Source organism: Corvus hawaiiensis, chromosome 6 (assembly GCF_020740725.1).
Source record: "Corvus hawaiiensis isolate bCorHaw1 chromosome 6, bCorHaw1.pri.cur, whole genome shotgun sequence".
Lineage (NCBI taxonomy): Eukaryota > Metazoa > Chordata > Aves > Passeriformes > Corvidae > Corvus > Corvus hawaiiensis.
This window is the reverse complement of record NC_063218.1, coordinates 16,845,293-16,865,662: the sequence shown is the minus strand read 5'-3', so window position 1 is coordinate 16,865,662 and position 20,370 is coordinate 16,845,293. Positions and strand designations below refer to the sequence as shown.

At 35.6% G+C, this 20,370-nt stretch overlaps 1 protein-coding gene across 4 annotated transcripts in view; it reads right to left on the bottom strand.

Moving 5' to 3' along the window:
* Positions 1–1,695: 1,695 nt before the first annotated feature.
* RPS6KA5 (ribosomal protein S6 kinase A5) overlaps positions 1,696–20,370 on the bottom strand; it is a 78,258-nt gene continuing 59,583 nt past the window's right edge. For all 4 annotated transcript variants that reach the window (XM_048306355.1, XM_048306358.1, XM_048306356.1 and 1 more), the window contains 9 exons: positions 19,598–19,759; positions 18,243–18,368; positions 17,372–17,505; positions 14,403–14,496; positions 12,043–12,213; positions 8,480–8,671; positions 7,715–7,874; positions 6,549–6,712; positions 1,696–5,576 (listed from right to left, as the gene is read on the bottom strand). In XM_048306355.1, coding sequence (XP_048162312.1) covers positions 5,337–5,576; positions 6,549–6,712; positions 7,715–7,874; positions 8,480–8,671; positions 12,043–12,213; positions 14,403–14,496; positions 17,372–17,505; positions 18,243–18,368; positions 19,598–19,759 — 1,443 coding nt within the window. In that variant the 3' untranslated portion in view covers positions 1,696–5,336. The remainder of the gene's footprint in view (positions 5,577–6,548; positions 6,713–7,714; positions 7,875–8,479; positions 8,672–12,042; positions 12,214–14,402; positions 14,497–17,371; positions 17,506–18,242; positions 18,369–19,597; positions 19,760–20,370) is intronic.

The window sequence follows — 20,370 nt, the reverse complement described above, 5'->3', positions numbered from 1 at the left end:
AGTTATTCACAAGGCCTAATCCTAAATCCTTAAATTTTTCTCCTACTTATGAAAATACACCTTTGGTCACAATCATACTAAGACAACTACATATTTAACAAAATAAAAAAACAACCAAGGAAAATTAGATGAACATAAATGAGACACCAATTTTAAGATTTGATGCTGGATTTGTTGACAAATATCTTTGTATTAAGAAAGTTGTAACAAGTTTGCAATCAGTTTGCAGTTTCATCTGTTAGGTTTTCTGGCAGTTCCTGAAGCAATTAGAGTTCTGTTTTTCTTTCCTTTATTATTGGTATTTCAAAGGAAGTTAGCAGACTTCTCCATGATTGTTGTAAATACAGTCAGATTGGCTGCCAATTTTTAAAAGCAATTTTACATGTCAATAATATGGATTCCTCTCTACCGCTGAATAAAGTATTAGTCAGACCAGCCTGTAACATCTCTACCTTAACACTTACAATTGTTTCCCAGCCAGTTGCTGTCTTCCATTTCTATCAAACAGAACACAAAGGTTGTCAAAATACATGTTTTCTTGAAATTTACATTATTGCAGGTCTCTTGCATTTCTCCATTTTGCAGTTTCTGGGTACAACAAACCAGACTGTTTCAGCTGGTCTGTGTAATTGAAAGCATCACTTTATTTTCTAGGGCAGACTACAGGAATCAGTCTGAGTTTTCTTTTCTACACAAATGTCCTGAACCTTCAGAATTTATTTAATATGTGATATATAAAAATGTGTGATGGCAGGTGAGAGCTAGTGAACAGCTCTGCATTTCTTCTACTTTTAGAGAATCCAGTGCCTTGTGGGTCAAAGGACCAAACTGAGAAGTGTTTCTCAGCAGACAAAGATCAAAGCAGTTTTACCTCTTTGCAGCTGAAACAGCCCTGTTATATTCTGTGCTCTCAATCCAGAATATTCAGTCAACTATCTCAACTGAAGGAAAGCAATGTCATGTTTAGCCATGTAAAAACTGGATTTTGAAAAATCTGTCACTTATGGGGGAAAGAATGAAGACCATTGACTTAGTAAAAACACCTGGAATGATACTTGAGACATAACAAATATTTCAGTATGATGAACTAAATGTTATAAAGCTACATACACACATACTCAGAGACCTGCAGAAGTAGGAAATATGTTTATGTTGGACAACTGGCAAGAAAGCTTGCAATTCAGTCAGTGAATAATACATGCACATGGAGATAGACAGGGGAGAAATTACCCCTGAAAATATCTTCCCAGAAGCCTCTCACCTCTGACTTCCCATAACCTTCTTCCTCTTCTGTGGCAGCCCCCTTATCTGGTCCTCTGAACCTGTGTGAGTCCAGAACCCATTTTTAAAATACAAGTTCTCTTAATCAAGGCATATTACTTTAAATTGAGATCCAGACATGCAATACAGCATGTATCTACATGCATGCAGAGAACACATGCACAGATGAAAAATACAAGATGCTTGTGCAATATTTCATTACAACCAATGAACGCATTTTCTGCTGAGAATTATTCTGTTGTCAGATGACTGAGAAGGGATACAGCTGTGTAGGAATCATTACCTTGTTCAGAAAAGTAGCCATGGAAAAGGGCTGAAAAAATACGTCCATCAGCAAAGCCAATTTGAAGCCCCAATCCATTCTGAGATGCCATACGTTACCCCCCGCCCCCAACTGTTTAATGAGTATTTAACAGGGGTTTTAAAAGTATTTAATAAGGATTTTTTCATAGCAGTAAACAATACATAAGCCAAATGCACTGATTCTTTTCCTTAAAGTACAGAAATTTCCCTAAGCCAGAGGAACAGGAAATCATGTTATTTTCTTTGTACTTTGTACTGCTAAATCCTTTAGCAGAATTACCCACTATACTAGTATTTGTGTTTCTAAAAGTATTACAAAGAAATGGCTTCACCAGATATTGAGTACTTTGAAGATCAGATTAAAACCCACACTAATTTAAATCTTTACTGATAAGAAATTTGATTTTTCACACAAATCTGCCTATAGCATTGCTGACAGCACTGTATTTCTGACAGCAGACAGATACCATTACTAGACATTAAAGCTGATTGAGGTATAGCAGCAATGTGAAGAAAATCTGAGTATACACATAATTTGCAGTGTAACATCTCTTCACCAAGGCAATATAAAGTATTTATAGTACTAATGAAGATTAACTTGCACACTTAAAATTTGAAACAGTGGTCTGAGTATGAAAAACTTGGCCCATGGTCTTTATATGACCTTGAGTGCCAAGCTGTGCAACAGATTAAAACTGTTATGCCAGGAGTAACTATTCCCCTGCAGGGACATCAGAACAAGAAGTAAACTTACTCTTGAGCTGCCTAGTTTGCAACTCAAGTTGCACTGTATCAGTGTATACATACATCAGCAGTTGTTTATGTAAAGATGCTAATCTAAAAATTCAGACAGCTTAGTGTCAAATACACTTCCTCAAGAGCTCTGTTACCTGGAGGCAGAAGACAGAGGTCATAAACATTTCAGCTACCCTGGGTAACTGGTTCAGAGCAAATACAAGGTGACACCTAAATTACTTAGCCCTGCCCGAAAGAAATACCCTGGGTTTAAATTTTTATTAAACAACTACTGTGAGAGCACAAAGAGGACACAGAAATATTCAGCTATAAAAGTTGTCTTTGATACAAGTGATGTATTCTAATAATTTTAGTCTCACAACAGTCTCTCAAAACCTGTGTAGAAAAAAATATTGACAATACAACCATTATCTCTAGCATTTAGCATCTTGTGCAAACATTCTTGTTGTTTCATCAGTTTGTCAAGAAACAGTTCAAATTTCCCAACAGGGAAACAACTGTTCTGTGTTCCTAATATTTAAGTTCTTTCAGCTGGGTCACAATATTCCAAATCCACCCGGTATCCAAAAGTTTCTTACACTTGAATGAAATCAGACCAAAATTGCTTTTTGTTGTCCTCATCCTGAAGACAACAAATTCCAAGAACTGCTCAAAGTGCAAACTTCACAAGCAACCTGTTCTTCAATCTCCCAATTCACTGCATAACAAGTATTAATGGTGGATTGTTTGTTGTATTTACAGCAAGTTTATTCGGGAGAGAAAAAGTATTCTTTCACAAATGAGCCATGTTCACTATTGAGATTACTTCCAAAGAGAGCATTCAGAAAGCAAACCTGAATATATTACATTGACAATTATTTTTCAATACTTTAACATCGGCCACTTAAAATTGGTTGTGTTATTAGCACATAGACTGATCTTTAAATATACTACTTCTACATAAACAGTGCAAATCTCAATATTCACATCAACCTGAAATTAATGCTGCAATTACTGTTGACATTCACATCAAGAAAGTAGTAAACTATTTCACATGAGCAATTCCAAAACCTCAGAATGCCATTATTTATATTAAAGAAACACAGAACAAACATGTTGGGCTTTGAAGCCTTGTTTTGATACACACAATCCCTGTAAACATGGATGTATTGTATTTGTCAATACTGATATCTGATATAATTCTATAAATAAAACCACTGATATAAACAATTTCTATAACCTTTTTTTTTTTGCATAGGGTTTGGATTAAGGTTACTTTAGGATAGAGACAGCTGTTAACAAAATCCTCTAGTCAATTAGTCTTCCATCACACAAATTTAGGCATATGACAAGGAACCTCTCTGACTTCAGTGGAAACTTACACATGTAAGCATTTGCAAAACTGGAGTCATCTTTAGCACTTAAGTTACCCCTAGTCATTGAGAATACAAGCTATAAAAGAGCTCTCCATAAATTTATAAAATATACTGATTTAAAAGTTTATGCTGATGTTTCTGTAAGTCACATTTATGATTCCAAACGGTTATGTACATACTATACTATCACAGTAGGAAATACTTCACTGTAGAACACCACAGTGAACAAGTTGTGAAGCACAGTGTTCAATATAATTTCCCTTTAGTATTCCCAGTGCATAAGTTGTTGACATCTACACTACACAAGGTGCCCAGGTCTAGTATTTGTTATATACAATGTAAAAGCAAGATAGAAAGAGCTTTGCATTTTAAAGTAAGGAATGAAAACAGTAGGTAATATACAGGGATTCACTCCTGCAAACTACAGAATTCTCCTTCACAATGACCACAACCACCAAATATGGTGGATTTCAGGTCATTCAGCCCAGTAAAACAGTGCTCAGCACCTTGTAGGAAGAGAGATCTGAGTGCACTTTATTCTAAAACATCTCCCTTGGATGTTATAAAGTGCAAAAAATAAAACATATATTCTAATATTTTACAGTCACTATTAAACTGCCATATTTGCACAATGCAAAATTCAAATAACTTGGTATGCATTTTTATGGACCCTATAATAACAAATGTTGAAACTGGAGTTTTCTCATCTTTAAAAAAATCTTAGTATTTTAAAATTATTGTGTAAATATAAAAAGAAAATATAAATTATAATTAAATCTTGAAATAGGTATTTTAACATGTGACCATTTTCTAAAGCATCAAATACGAAATTTAATATTCTCTTATAGCATTACATTTTAGAATCTGTAAAATCTTTTAGAAGTTAATAACTTCAAAAAAAAAAGTTATTGTATCACAGTACTAGACATCTCACCTTATTAGATATCTTTTACCCTAGATGCGTTTAAAAAAATACATAAATAAAAAAAAAAAATCTAAGACTTCTATTCTCAGTTGTTTAAAACAAGATATGTGGAGTTACTTTTTAAAACAAAATAAGAGTTCCATAGTGCTTCATTTTGATCTGAAAATTCAAATAAATGGGACAGAATGTAACCATAAATTTAAAAGGCTTTAAAGTACTATACTGCTTTGGTGCATTGTACCAATGATTCTTTACATGCACGAAGAATCAAATTCTATAACATTCTTCACAGAGCTTGGGTAAAAGCAGAAGATCCCAAAGTTCTATATATGTTACAGAGCTTTCCTTTCTTTGAGTAGTGGGGAAGAAACTGGGAGGAAGGTTGTGACACTGAGAAACAGTCTTCTTCCAAGCGGTACCATGAGCAGCACAGCTCCTCACCTTGAGCTTGACTGCACACCAGTAATTTACCCCTCAGAGAATACAATGTTTGTTGTATAACAGTATTATACTATATCCAGTGATACCAAACAATACTAAAAAGAAATGTATGGAACTACAAAGCTAAAAAGGTATGACTAAAATAAATTTCTAAAGCAAAAGACGTCTTCCTGTAGCAGCCTGTAAGCCACAGGGAGGAAGGGTGGGAGAAGACAATACAGGTACTGCCAAGTCTATAACCACTTAACTCTTCAAGACAGGATATTCTCTGCTTCTCAGTCGGAGAACTGGAAGATGGTTTCTGGGTTATTGCTGTCTGTAGGGTTTGTGGGCTGCAATGTCTTTGTAGGTGTAGTTTTACCATGAGAATGAGAGGAAGAAGAATGTGAACTTTCACTGGAGCTGCTACGTGTCTCTGTGCTTGTACTTGTTTTTTTCATTTTCCTTCTTTTTGCAAGAGGTGCCTTGTCCACATTCTGGAGACAAAATCCTTCCCTTTTGTACTTGTTAAAGGCCTGTTTAAAAATAGAAGGTAATTCTAAGTTTTTCAAGAGATTTAACACATTTTATGCCTTATCACTTACTGTGAGTGGTCTATGATACATCACAAGATGAAACGTAATTTCTTGACTAATTCCTATTGTAGCTGTAAGAATGATTCTACCAGCCTTTTTACAGGTACATAAGAGCCAATATATAACATTATTAATTGATGTCTTCCTCTCCTTGTTCTTTTTACTTCAGAAGTATTTTTATTAAGCCTTCAACTATTTAACACTACATTTTCAGAGAGGACACTGTTAAATTACAGTTTTTCTTTCAGCCCAAATTATGCTGCATAATCAGGACCCCTCCAAGAAACAATTACTTTCTTCTTCTCTCCTTCCTAAAAAGAGCCCACAAGCATTTCAGCATAAATCTGCTCAATTTTGGTTTATTCTCTGTGGAAGGTATCATGAGAATCAACACTGTGATTGTGAATTACAGTTGCAGTTCAAATGCTTTTTGAGTAGACAAGTAAGTCCACTTAAAAAAGCATCCATGATATAAAAAACATGATATAAAACATAAAACATACATATATTCCAGAAATTTTACTTCATTTTAGTAACCAGCGGGACAAAAAGTCAAACATTTCCTTGAGTTAAATATAAAGTTTTGTCTTTTTTTATAAAAGTTTGAAGACCTTTTAATAGATTTCTCTAAGAAATAAAGTGTTTTTAATAGCCATTTCAAGAACAGCACTCAATGCCCAAATCCTCATGAATATAAATATCTTCAAGAAATTTCTTCAAGCTTCATCATCCATATTTTCATGTACTCCATCAGAGATGCTATGAGGAAATGTTATTGAGGAAAATAAATCCAGCTGTAAGTACCTACTTAATTATAGGACAGATATGTATTGTTGTTAAGACAAAATATACACAAATCTAGATGACACATTACAAAACATAGCACATGACATAACATTTCTCAGAACTTACATGGAAAGTGGCTTTGACATATGTGTGCACTGCAGCTCCCGAAGAGCCTAAGTTATCAGGCGTCATTAGAGGGTTAGATGAGAGCTGGCTGCCATCCTGAAGCCACTCGTTGTATCTCAGGCTGGACATTTTAATTCTTTTGTTTGGATCCACTGTAAGAAGTCCTAATAGAAACACATTACATTCTTTAAAACTGTGAGTTATTTATCTTTGTTCAATAGAAAATGCAAATATTTCTTAAGAAAATCTCATGCATTGCTTTGATAAGTAACTAATGTCAATATTTATCCCAGGTATGCCAATATTTATCCTAGATAAGGCTCACACAATGTTATACTGTCATCCTCTCCAGAAGGATCTTAAAAGCAAAAAATTGATATTTAACTGTTTGGTAACTCACATCTCTTTTTACACAAACTCAGAACTACCGAATGATTTCTTCACTTAAAACCTGTCTAGGATGAAATTCAAAAGAGTAAGCCTCAGATTCCCTGCACAATCCACTCAAGTCTGAATCTGGAAATCCCTACATTTTTGGCAGAAAAATTCCTTACAAGTCTGCTTCTACAAAAATTAAGAACTCCATGTAAGTAGAATTAAGGTAGGTGTCTAGCTCATGATGAAAATATAATTAGATGCTCAAAAGCTTAAGGGGACCCAAAGTACAGCAAACGTCAGTGAAGTAGCTCAGAAATAACACTTAAGTAGGCTTGGTACAGGAATTAAAAGAGCCAATGGAAAAGAAATAGTAATAAATTCATTTTCTGCAAAAGCTCAGTTTTTAAGACATTTATCTCATAAGCTGTTTCGGTTTTTTTAGAAAAGCAAAAATAACATAATAGAAAAACTCTGCTTTTAAATAAGTTGTAAGAGTGAGTTCACTTTTTCTGAAGCTCTTCAGTTCCTTCTAATCCCACTAACCTTATCAGCATCTTACCACATTAGAAAACTCTGCTAGGTGTACAAGCAATTTGTAATGCATTCTGATGTGTCCACCTCTACTCGTTGTTTGTATTAGAGGTCAGTATATAGCTCAAGCTGTGGATATTGCTCTGTCAGGTTAGACGCTTTGGTGCTGATTACAGCATCCAGATATTGTATGGTTCTCTGAATTTTATCTTTTGAAATAAAAATATAATGTACATGAAATACTTATAAATACATACCTCGAATTAGCTCTTTAGCCTCTTCAGAAACATTTTTCCAAGCTTCTCCTTCAAAGGAAAATTCTCCCTTTTTTATTTTCTTCATAATTTCCAATGCACTGGTACATGTTAAACTTCTGTCTTGAGACTGAAAAGGTACCTGTCCTGATAGCATTGTGTACTGCCACAAGAACAAAAGCAACATTAGGAAACACAGTATATTATGGACAACTCTATTGTTAAATATGAAGGGCTGTTGTTTGCCTCACCAATGCTATGCAATAAAACTTGGACTAGCATAACTTTAAGGCTGTAGAAAATGTAAAACATGCAAGACTTTCTCTGGAGTCCTTGTTAGAAAAAAAACATTCATCCATTCCAGGAAGCTATGAACAAAATATATTTCTACCCTATTTATACCTAATGAAACTAATTTTCTGTAGATCAAAATACAGGTGGATTCCTTCTCTGAATTGAAACTGTAGAAAGATTATATGGATGCCTGTAAAATCCCCTAGCATGCTTATCTCTTTGCAAGAAGCTAACTGTATCAGGTAATTTTTTCATTCCCAAGAATGTTAAATTTTATTTCCTACTTGGTAAAAAAAAATTTCTGTCCCTGCAAAAGATCTGTCTTCAGAACATATTATTTGTGCAGCAGTGTTTTCACCTCCCTTGAATTCAGCATATACCCAATTCACATCTGAAATAATTTCAAGTCCTTTGCATTTTAACAAAAAGTAAATACATGGAATAAAGTTACAGTTAAAAACCTCAAGCACTCACCAAAATGACCCCCAAACTCCACAGATCACAAGACTCATCATAACCATTGTGATTCAAGAGCTCCGGGGCAGCATAATGAAGAGTAAAACACGGAGTCTTAAGAGGCTGATTATCAGGTGGTTTTAAACGAGCAAAGCCAAAATCAATTATTTTTATTTCTGAATTATCAGTCTCATCTGTAAATAGTAAATTCTGAAAAGCAAAGACAAAAATCAATACCTGCACTGGGTAGAAAATTAGTTATAATTATTTTGCTACATTTATTACTGCAGAAAATTTTCCATTATTTAGAGGAAAGGTGAACTGCGAGACACTGGGGGAAAGAAGAGAAAAGTGAAAATAACAATACTCTGGGTTGTAAGAAATGTGATGTGTTTACCTGCCCTCTGCATACCTGCACGTCAGGGCAGTTCTGAGATTACTAATGAAAATGGACACGTAGCAGAGAACAGTGGAGAAAAGAATTCAGGGAACACGGACAAGAAAAAGCTAAGACCTCAACATGTCCGGAGATGGAAGAATTGCCTTCTTCCTCAAACAAAAGCAAATTTTCTTAAGCTTACACTTCCTTCTGGCATGTTGTGAACAACAGCTTTCTTGTGTGGGGGACTCCCACTGCTTGTCCTGTCTTGCGACTGCATAGTCTTTGGTACTCAAGTGGTAACACATTATTGTCCTGAGGACAATAATGCACAAGAGTCGTTTGAAAGTGAAGGACTGTGGTAAAAAGATGTACCTTGGTATGAAGTGGTGTTAGGAAGTGCACCAATAGCTCAGAGGTTGCACTCAGAGCTGTCTTCGCTGGCATAGGTGGCAAAGCTAGTACGGACATGTGTTCTGGAAGAGACCTGGTACCAATGGGATTCAAGCACTGAAGGCCACGTAACAGTCCAACCACAAACCTAGTCCTTACACCAAGGTAGAGACATTGGTACAGTAATCCTGAGAATTCCAGCTTTACACACTAGAATGTGGCACTTTGGACTTGAAAACAGACAAGCTATTATCAGTTTAGAAAATATACGGCAATCTGCTTCTTTTTTTTCCCCCCAAGTATTTACATCTGCCAAGGAAGATACAAGAGGGGAGCTAAGTCATAGAAAAACTGTCTGAGGCCAAGATGAATTATAAGCTTATTCTACTCTTCCCTTCAGCTTTTGAGAGAAGAGCATAATTTTGCTATTGCCTTTACTGTTTAATCTATGAATGCTAGGAAACGTCTCAATATTAGAAATCCTATAGCCCTTTTGTAATACAAAAGGTGAATGACTCACACAAAGTAATTAATTTCAAACTCATAAACAAGGGTAAAAAATGATTGCTAGGCTGCCAGCAGATCAATAAGGAGAACCTGAGATCATTCATTATGGATAAAAGAAAGTACCTGCTACAAAACAGTATTTTAGTATTTTTACTTTCTGTACTGCTGTAATAGATTAATGCACATTCAGAGAAGTCAGTTTTTAATTGTTGTGCAAAATGGATCTGAAGGAAGCCTAACATCAGCAAAAATACTCATACAAGGCTAAGTGATTAATATAATTGTCCTTTTTCTATGGTGATGTTATATAGTCTACAAGAATGAGTAACATCGGTTTAAAAAGACCTTTCTTAAGACAAAAATTAAATTGGTTATGCATGGAAAGAAAGGTACAGTCCAAGTATCCTACATAGGGTTCAGGCTTCCCTGTTGATTAGGCAAATAAAATGTGTTTCAGAACCCTCCCATCCCCCAAATATTTACAGCTATATTCCACATATATTTTATGGATATATAAAAACCAGTCTCTCTTATTTGTTACGTTTTGTTGTAATACCTTTAGAACCCAGTTTACAGATTAATGATCACAGAAACAGTCCTCCTCAAATCCTCTACTGAGAGGCTCCAAATATGGTCACGTATGCTACAGAGACTCTTTATTCCTATGAATTCTCTATTTTCTACCTAGTACTTTTCCTCTGTTTTGTAGACCAACACATGTGATCTAATTACTACTGCTAAATAGAAGTCTTTCAGTTCATGAAATTCAGAAAGTCTCGTCCTTAGCTACATTTAAGCAGCCAGACTTCTAAAAAAAGAATTATTAGTAGCACATTAGATGTCAAAGTTGAACATCAAAAAAATCTGAATGGAATTCTTAGAAAAGCAACAGAATTTCTTATACATCTTTTTACAGAGAAGTACACTAACCATATCTATATTGGGAAACCTGCATATCCCATACTAAGTTCATGTCAGAACCTAAAACAGTAACTTTCAAAACAACAAGCAGGAAGGAGATGAGCAGGTTAAGTCCAACTTTGTGGAGGCAATAGATTCTGCAAGCTGTTTGCTAACCCTTCATTACTTGGACTTCCCAGACTTCTGTTCTTGAACATAATGTAAAATTGAAGACTGCCTAATTTACCATGCAGCTGAAGCTCTGCTTTACTGTGCCTTTATATTCAAAGTGGTAGTAAGACTAAGATGGTAAGAATAGAAGAGAGAAAGGGGGGTTGGGTTTTGTCCTTTTAATAATTACTTGTTTCTAAAGATGTTTCCTTACCCTGATGATGTGACTCTTGGAGAAAGTTTCTCTGATGACTTTTTCAACTCACACATTAGAATTTCAAAATAGCCCCTCTTTAACTGTTTACTTACAACAGGAGCCCAGGACAGAGATTCTTTCAAACTCGTATATTTTGGATTGGTTTTCAAAAACAACTAGCAACACCTACAAGACCTCTTTACCAGCTGAATTGGAATTACTATAAAATACCAAGTTTTTCATATCACAGAAGGTATATTACAAAAAGATAGTAGGAATGATGGATTATTTTTTAACTCCAGATACAAAAGGAACAGCTATTTCCTGGGGTATGATGGCTGTAATCACCCTACAATATAACATCCTTACTGGATGAATCAACATTAATCTACACTATTTTCAGGCTCAAGAAAACACATCCCAACCCACTGTTGGCAAAAGCACCCAAGAAACACTGGCTCCAGGAAGCAGAACAAAGCCAGTGGTCAACTTTGTAAGAGTAAATGGAATGGTCTAGAAGACAAGATGTTGCTGAACAACAAAGTATCAGAAAAGCAGTCACTAAAAAATACATACTGATAAATTGTTTCTTTTGGAAAACTACTGAACTCACTGAACTCAAATCTCACATCTCTATTAGTCCTCATTTTGTGCTTAACTGGAAAAGAAGCCCTACTGAGGAAATTAAGATCAAACAAAAGGTGGAAATGTACAGGCAAAGTACCCAAGCAACCTAGCTCTGCTTACGAACTGTTTCATACAATAAATACATGACAGTGAAAAATGTCCCCAAATAGGCAAAGAACGTTTTTAAACAAGAGTAGAGATTGCCTACAGAACTAAAAATGTTTCCTAACAGTTACTTTTACCTATGAACAGAAAAATATCTACTGAATTTGCAAAGTAAAAGTGGTAACATTTTATTTAAAATACAGAAATAGAAAACTCTGTAACAAAGGCTGGAGAAACAGAGATACATCACATTCCAGACATTTAATAACTTATTGTCTAAACATGTATCTACAATCACTATACCTCAGGTTTCAGATCTCTGTGGACTACTCCTACATCATGCATATGGCTCACTGCTGAAACAAGTCTGCGCATAATGTGACTGGCTTCAGTCTCACTGAAATGTTTCTTTTTCTGAATACGCTCAAGCAATTCTCCTCCCTTCAGTAATTCCATTACTAGGAATGTGTGAAGCTGAAACAATAAAGAAAAATACAGCATGTTAGAAATGTAACATTACGAACCAACACTCACTCAGGAGCTAGGTGCTATTCTGACAGGTTCTCAACATTTGAAAAAATAGCACTGCTGCTTGTAGCAATTTGGAAGGCCAAACACAAGCACCAAATCTCAGATGGCATGTTTTCCATCAATCTTGTTAAGACTCAAGAATGAAGTCTTCCCCACGTGCACCCATATTTATTAACAAAAACACAATGCCACCAGCTAAATGGATAAATTTTTAGAGAGATGAAATGGCTTTACGTAGGCTAACAAGTAAAGCTGGAAAAAGCTAAACTTCTGCTGCTTAAGCCTCTTCTGATATAAATATATATATCTATTAATATGCATAAGGAGTTAACCTCTTAAATGTTATGAAATCCTTTAAAAACACCCTGAAACTTTACCTCTGATTCAAGGATTATCTAGAACTTGTGATTTTATCCCCTACAGAGTAGTAGCCAAAACTACTCCATCATTAGAATTACATGGGACACCTTCCCAAAAATTAAAGAGCATTTTTTTAAATTAAAGAAGCAATGGGTTTTTAGAAGGTTGTTCTTTTCAAGGCCATCAATAAGCAGGGTCAAAGACATTGGCACACAGTCAATTGCAATTCAAATGTCTTGCCATTAGACAAACAGCAGACTTCACGGAATGGGGAAGTGAAGTCAGCATTCTCAAAAGGCAATGAATGTAGGCTTGCCACAGCTTCCAGCCCTTCCCTCCCCTGAATAACAGTAACAAAAAGTTGCAAGCAGAGCAAAAAGTTCTGGGAAGAGGCCAAAAAATGGAATTCAAAGCAATAGTCAGAAGGCATACACTTTAGATACCAAAGAACACAAGAGTGTCTAGTAGTGCTTGAATGACATCCTCTGCTGCAAGCTTTCTTTATGCCTTAGGAGTAGCTGACAGGGAAATTGGAAAGGATAACGAGACTTTTTTCACTAGAAAACTTCTGGCTCATCAAGAGACTGCAACCCAATATTACATGATTGGAATACTAATGTAGAATTTGAACAAACTGATATCAGAGCAAGTTAAATACTGGAAATTATTAAGACAAACTGCAGAAAGGTCAGAACTAGAAAATTTTCAACAGTTTTGGTCTTCAGAATATTGTCAGCAGGTAATCTGAAATGTAACCTGGGAGCTACCAGAAGCAGCTAAAAAAAAAGTGGGGGTTGATTGGTTTAGAGCAGCCTATTCAGTTGCAGAGCAGTCTGGAGAACATTTTTCTTAATTTAGTACATTCAATTTAATCAAAGGAAAGAAGTGTCCTGTTCTACACGTGTACTCATACTGTACCTATATGCAAAAAAAAGGGTTTTCTTGTTGTTAAAAATTACAGTACAGATAGTGTATCCTCTCAGCTCATTTCAGAAGTGCTCTACATGAGCTCTCTGCTGGCCCCAGTATAAACAGCTTGAGGGGGACAGACTGGGATATGTGGAGAGGCCAGAGATCCCTTGTTCCATTACAAAATCATAGACCAGAACCACAGAACAGTCTAGGCTGGAAGGGAGCTCTACAGGACATATGGTCCAAACCCTAGCTCAAACCAGAGCCAACTTTCAATTCAGATCAAATTATGGTTTATTACATGCTGTGGAGTTTACATTACATTAAAAGAAAAAGACAATTAAGGTATCTAAATAAACTGATCTTAATGCACTTTCAAATAGAGGCTCTATTTTCACATTTGGTAACTTGGCAAGCTATTTGGTTATCTCCATTAAGTTACTAATGTGTAGGAAAAGATGCTAGATATATAATCTTCAGTTCCAACATTTCTAAATTTATTCACAAATACTATTTTAAGATTTATGATGACCCTGGGGGAAAGGTGATAACACATTTCAGTATCATAGATACAGAAATTGGGCCACAAACACATTGTAGGATGGTTAACAAAGACACTGAAGAACAGAACAACAAACAGAATCCAAGCCTCTAATTTTTTCACATACTGTTTTGATTTGCTAGAGTAACTGCAAGATCATTTGAATGCAGAATTTTTGCTTCATCTTCTATCATGATTAGACAAAAGCCCTAGGAAAAAAGTTGCCTCCACAGTTACAGTATGCTTAAGTCCAAAAAGTTCTTGGAAAAACACATGGCGATGTGTTTGCTAGGTGCTGATTATAGTTTCTTCAAAATACCTGGTCATGAAAAACTTCATGTAACTTCACTACATTCGGGTGTCCTTCGCAGAGTCTCAGAGCTGTTATTTCCCTCTGGGTGTTGGCTTCCATTCTGGAAAAATTGAGCAGTCATTTTGTACCAATTTTACTGAGCAAATTGCACATTCCAAGTGTTATTTTTTAACTGCTTGCAATCCAGATTTTTTTACTATTACAACCACTTGAACACAATTAAATGCATATTAAAAAAAAGTGGAGAACAACTCTCCCCATAACCCTGCAATTTAGTACATTAAAAAACCCACACCCAATTCAAATAATGTTTTCAATGCAATTGCAACTTCCTACAGCAAAAGCTGATGTGATATTATAGAATAGTTTCTATCTAAAACAAACCATGCCCTTAGTCCAGAGCAATTTGACTTCACCTCTGTTACTACCAGTATTTGTTAGTTCACCTTTATCTTGGCCCAATCCTATTCCATTCTTAATGGGGACAAGTACTTCCAAAATGGTATGTAAAATATGAGCTCTACTAGAAAAAGAGAAACATTGTCTATATATGAATTGTGTTATGCAAATGACCCCCAAACCAGACCATTGTAAAAATCTGAAATGGAAGAGATAAGAGACTACCTCTGGAGAAAAATCACTGCATAAGCTCTCTTTCAAGTACTGAAATCTACAGCCATAAAAAGTGAAAATGGTGATCATTATAAAAGCTGCAAGAATGGTGACAGAGAAGAACATTTTTTTCCACTACTTAGATATATTAATTTATTTTTGGCAATTAATGCCTGAAAATTTTTGCCAAAACTCTCTCCAAGAAAGGCTAACCCTGTACTGACTCAGAGAATGGCTTTATGGGTAACAGATACAGATAGAATCTCTCACCACATGTGTTCTTAATTTTTGTTTGCTTTTTTTTTCCTTAATTAGGATGAGAATCACAATGAGAATTCTGTGCAAGAGAATTCTGTCTTTCTTGTAGGCTTCATATAATCAACAAGTAAACTAAGCTGTTCCATCTGCATCTCTGCTGGTGAAGTTTTTTAACTGAAAGTGACTTCAGGTCCTTAAGGAATTAAAAAACCTGACTCTCAGAGTCTTTCCCCCTAAACTACTAACAGAAGGAAGTGGACCTTGGAAATAGATGAAAAAGGTTCAGCATCATGAGCATTAACCTTTGAAATTTGTATGTGGGCTTTTCTAAATACTTCCTCTCGGTAAATAGTTACCATCTCAGATTTTAAACAACCTTGTGAGAAACAAATGGGATGTTCCAGAACAGTAACTCAAGCAAGTTTACAGAGATCCACTGTTTCAGTGGTCATCAGACACACAGATAAACCTAAAATTGTTGGCTGGGGGCACATCCAGCACTATTAAAAAGCAACACCACAGAGGAACTGTTCATCCCAGCTTTCACCTCAAGCATCATGAAAAGGTTTCCCTAGGTCTAAGATTCTGGTTTTGGGCACATTTGCCCAGTAGGAGTGAAAGGCTTTGAGGCAGAGAAGGTGCTAGAAACTTCTTATACTTTTCCTTTTAGCCAGATTTACTGGTGTGCTCCCCAGAGCAATAGTATTTAGAGATTCTTATTCAAGTTGGGTTTTGGCCAACTGTTCAGCACATAGGTTTACTGCTAACTCTAAATACTGTACAAACATGCTGAGTCTGCTCACACCCTGCAATCCTAAAAAAAAATTTAAATCTCTGTATACAGATCACTTCTTACCTTCATTTAGCCTGAGCCGCCAAGATGAAGGAGAAAGAGCAAAAGAACCCATGAGTAATAAAATTTAGGGACATAATTTCTAAAACTTAAGTTCTAGGGGAAAAGTCAGTACTAGTCTGCTCACTGTTATCCAGAAACAAAACACACTATCTTAAGATGAAATGGGAGCACTAACCTACAGCTCAGCCACAAAGGTAGTAGTCACAAGACTGATGGGAACTGGAGGACAGAGAAGACACCAACAGATGCTAAAAAATGGCACTACATAGATGTCTATGTTAAGTTACTGAATCCCATTTCTAGTGCAAGATAGTTTTAGGCAGGCCTCCATTAATTTAGCAGACCTCAGAAAACTAACTCAGACACCTACACTTTGGCTTCTTGTTCTTGAACTTACCCTATTCAAAAAGCATATGATGAAACACTTAAGTCTGGTGGACAGCTTCTTCCAGAGTTTGGGAAAACAGAGGCACAGCCAAATGTCTTGGACAAGAGATCACTGTGAACTATCATTCTGATAGCAGAACAGTCCTACTTTCCTGCCAGCATTCTACAACATACTAGGGACGTACTTAATAATGAACTCTGCAAAATGAAGGCAAAAATCCATCTGCTCCTCAAAGAATCCCTTATCTTTATTTTTCTCTGGGCAGAAACTCCCAGAGATATCCATTCTGGAAGAGAACCAGACAGTACCCGTGTACAAAACAAGTCAGCTGCTTCCACTGTAGTGTTCTCTTCGGAACACCCAGGAAACAAGATGCAACTTACAATTCCATAGTCTAATTCCATTTTATATACACACACACACACACCCACAATTAGATCTGAGGCAACCCACATTGCAGACCATTCTTAAAAGCAGTATCCTAGGCAATCAAGTGGGCTGCCTAGGAGAAGGAGCTAGCATAAGCCTACATTCAGTTCACTTCAGTCTCAAGATAGAAGAGCCTTAAATCTTACTTTGTTAGGAGCAAAATCAGGGGAAATAATGGTAGAATACAACTAGGAACCAGAAAAGTACTCTCTAGGTTTCTTCTTGTGTCCCAAGAAGAATAACATTTTATTTCAAAAGACTCTCAGAATCTTTTAAAGGTCCTAAGGCTGCAATAAGTGTCTGTAGATTCACAGAACAGGAAATAATTTTAAAGTTATTTTTCTACTTCCAAAAATGTAGTGAACATTATTCTACTCCATGGGTGACAGTAAGCAAAGAAAATATTTTTATTGTCTTATAGAATATTTATACCTTTTGCTAATTATTTTTACTGCATACTCTTGGCTAGTTTTCTTGTGTAAGCACTTTCGACAAATGGAAAAACTTCCTTCTCCCAATGGTTTCTCTTTCAGATCCAGTTCATAATGATGATAAAATGGAGAGTCCTGTTAGGAAACTGTCTGTATTTAGTTTTGCAGAATACTTTCAGTATACACAGTCAAAGACAAAGAGTAAAGTTCCACGAGAATTTTTTATCTACATTTAAAATTGTAAAAGAGCTCTCTTTTTAACAAAATTAATCTTACATTTTATTTAATAAAATGCATAAAAATTATTCTAACAATCAAAGAGTAAAGCTTACATTACATTAAACAAACAACCACTAAATAAATCATTACTATTACAACAGTTGAAGATACAAAATATTCAGACAAACAGGATCAAAAATGGTCATACATACATTTATCCACAAAACTATGTGCTCATTTGAGGACATCACAATAGCATGTGTTCTTATAAGGCTTCACACGAGTATACACTCTTTTGGGTAAATATAACACAGAAGGAATTATGATATAATTAAAGTAGCTTCAAAAATATCTACAATGGTTGGCTGAACAAAAACTATCAGGAGTATTATTATTATTATTACTACTACTATACTTCACTCTTCTGGAAAACTAGACAATCATCTCACTTTTCAGATCAAACTTCAACTGCTTCTTAATAGTATCACATGCAAGATTTGATGGATCATCAGATGCTTGGATCATCTGAGGAGCCATTACAGAGAACTGAAAAATGAATGATGCCTATTTTGTAATCTGTAGCCTAGCTGCTTGGGAAGTTATACACAGTTTTAATTTAACCAAATTAATTTAGGTCTTGATATTATTATTACCTTCATCATAGCACTTCTAGCAATAGTTGTAGCTCCAGGTCGCTCATCCCCCACATAGAACTGAAAAGGATCTACTGTAGCTGCATTGCGTTTAAACAAAATAGAAGGTGCAACAAAAGAATATCCCTATGAAATTAAAACATCAGAAAAGGTTATAGCTTGATACTGTCGTACATAAACTATCATAATACATATGAAACATCAGGTTTCAGAAGAATTTTTCAAAGAAATCAGAATTTTTGTATCATAGTAGAGAAATTGTAACTTTCTCTGTTCAACATGAACAGGTATCTTCCTGGAATTGGTTATATGATCCTCCACAGTTAACGACATAACAATAATACAACAAGAATTCTAATTAATGCTAATCTGGCTCAGTTACAATTGCTTTACAATAGTGATAAAGGCTTGTACTTCAAACTAGCCAGTTTCCCATGACACCTTAAAGTTAAGACATGAAATAGTTTGTATGTTGCAAGGTAAGCATCAAACAATTTCAAATGGATAAACAATATAAACATTATATTAATTATGGGCCAAGTTTGAGTATCATAACAACAGCTGTGACTACCCCGGCAGGGTGAATCAGATGGTATTATGACATGCGTAACCTGCTTGCTACAGTCACTGCAAATCTAACAAGTTCCAAAATATGATGCCACATTCCTGTACCCCAAGGATTAAGCTGCTCAAAAACAGACAATAAAAAACAAACAAGCACAAGGAAGGGGAGAAGAACAAGCAATCCAAACTGCTGTTCACCTCTGCAGCTTTGGTACCAAGCTGACTGCACGTGAGCTGTTTCTGCCCACTTGACATCCAGACCATGCAGTCTAAGAAGAGATTGCTCTTTAGTAGCATGGAGGGAACAGTAAGGAAAGCTTTGTTACTCTTCTGTATACATCGGTCTAATAACTAGAGCACTCCTACAAGACGTGGAGGACCTACTTTCAGCTCTGCAGGTAGCTCCCACTTTCCAAAGGATTACTTCAACTAGCGCATAATGGGGAAATAGGTGAACTACATTGCTCTTGCTGAAGGTGGCAGCCCACGCTGATGGAGTCAAGATGACAAGACTCATAAGGTATGAAGAATCAATAAAGAACAGACTGATTTTAGTCCAGCAAGCAGGACATTCAGCTGGGAATGGAGAGACAAGGAATTTCATACTTGCAATAAGACTGTTTCCACCTTTCTCATTTTACAATTGTTGAACAAAAAGCCCGGGGAACTGGGACTAGAAATTACACAATTAATTCCAAGAACTTCGAGGCAGGAAGTAAAAAAAAAAAAAAAAAAAAGCTAGCTATACATGGGGAATTTTTTTAAAAAATTAATTTGATTTCTTAAAATACCTGAAATATTCTTTCTGAAGTCTGAGGGGTTGCTGCAGGAGAGTATGTTGGATCCATTTCTGTAAACTCCTCTGCAAAATTGCTGACATCTAATTCATCTCTGATTACTGGTTTAAATGGAGCTGGTATTTTTTTGGCAGCTAAGTCCTCCCAATTCATATCCTAAACAAAAAACAGGAAAGTAAGTTGGAATGAAATGAAAATTTAACAGAAAGAGATATTGGAAAGAGAGACTTGTCCAGACACACAGTCCTAACTCTATCTGCTATTTTTCACAGGCAGATGAAAAATATTCAAATTATGCTCCACTGATTTGCTTAGGTAAAGCCAAGCAGTATCATACTTATTTGTACATAGACAAAATCCAATCAAAAAGAAAATCAATGTAATTAAATTTAACAGTGGAGATGAGCCAAACAACTAGCGTGATGGTCCTTGAATTTCTTCCTGTTTTTCAGAATAAGCAATATTTATATTTTTGTAAACCATAGCGCATGCATGTAGTATCTTCAACTTTTCATTGCCAATTTCTATGCTTAATTATTGATGTCAGTTTTCAGAGCCCTGAGAGCATAAACCTCCAAATTCTTACTTAAAGGCATGACTAGAAAGAGGAAGCATAGAAATAGCAGTTATGAGAAAACTGCCCTGTTACTGTAAAGGAGTGGAACTGAAATTAAGTAAAGAATAGAAAGTGTTATATGATGACAAAATTTATCTCCCAAAACAAACAGTGAATTAAGGAAGTTTAACTCCATTTAACTCTACTTAAC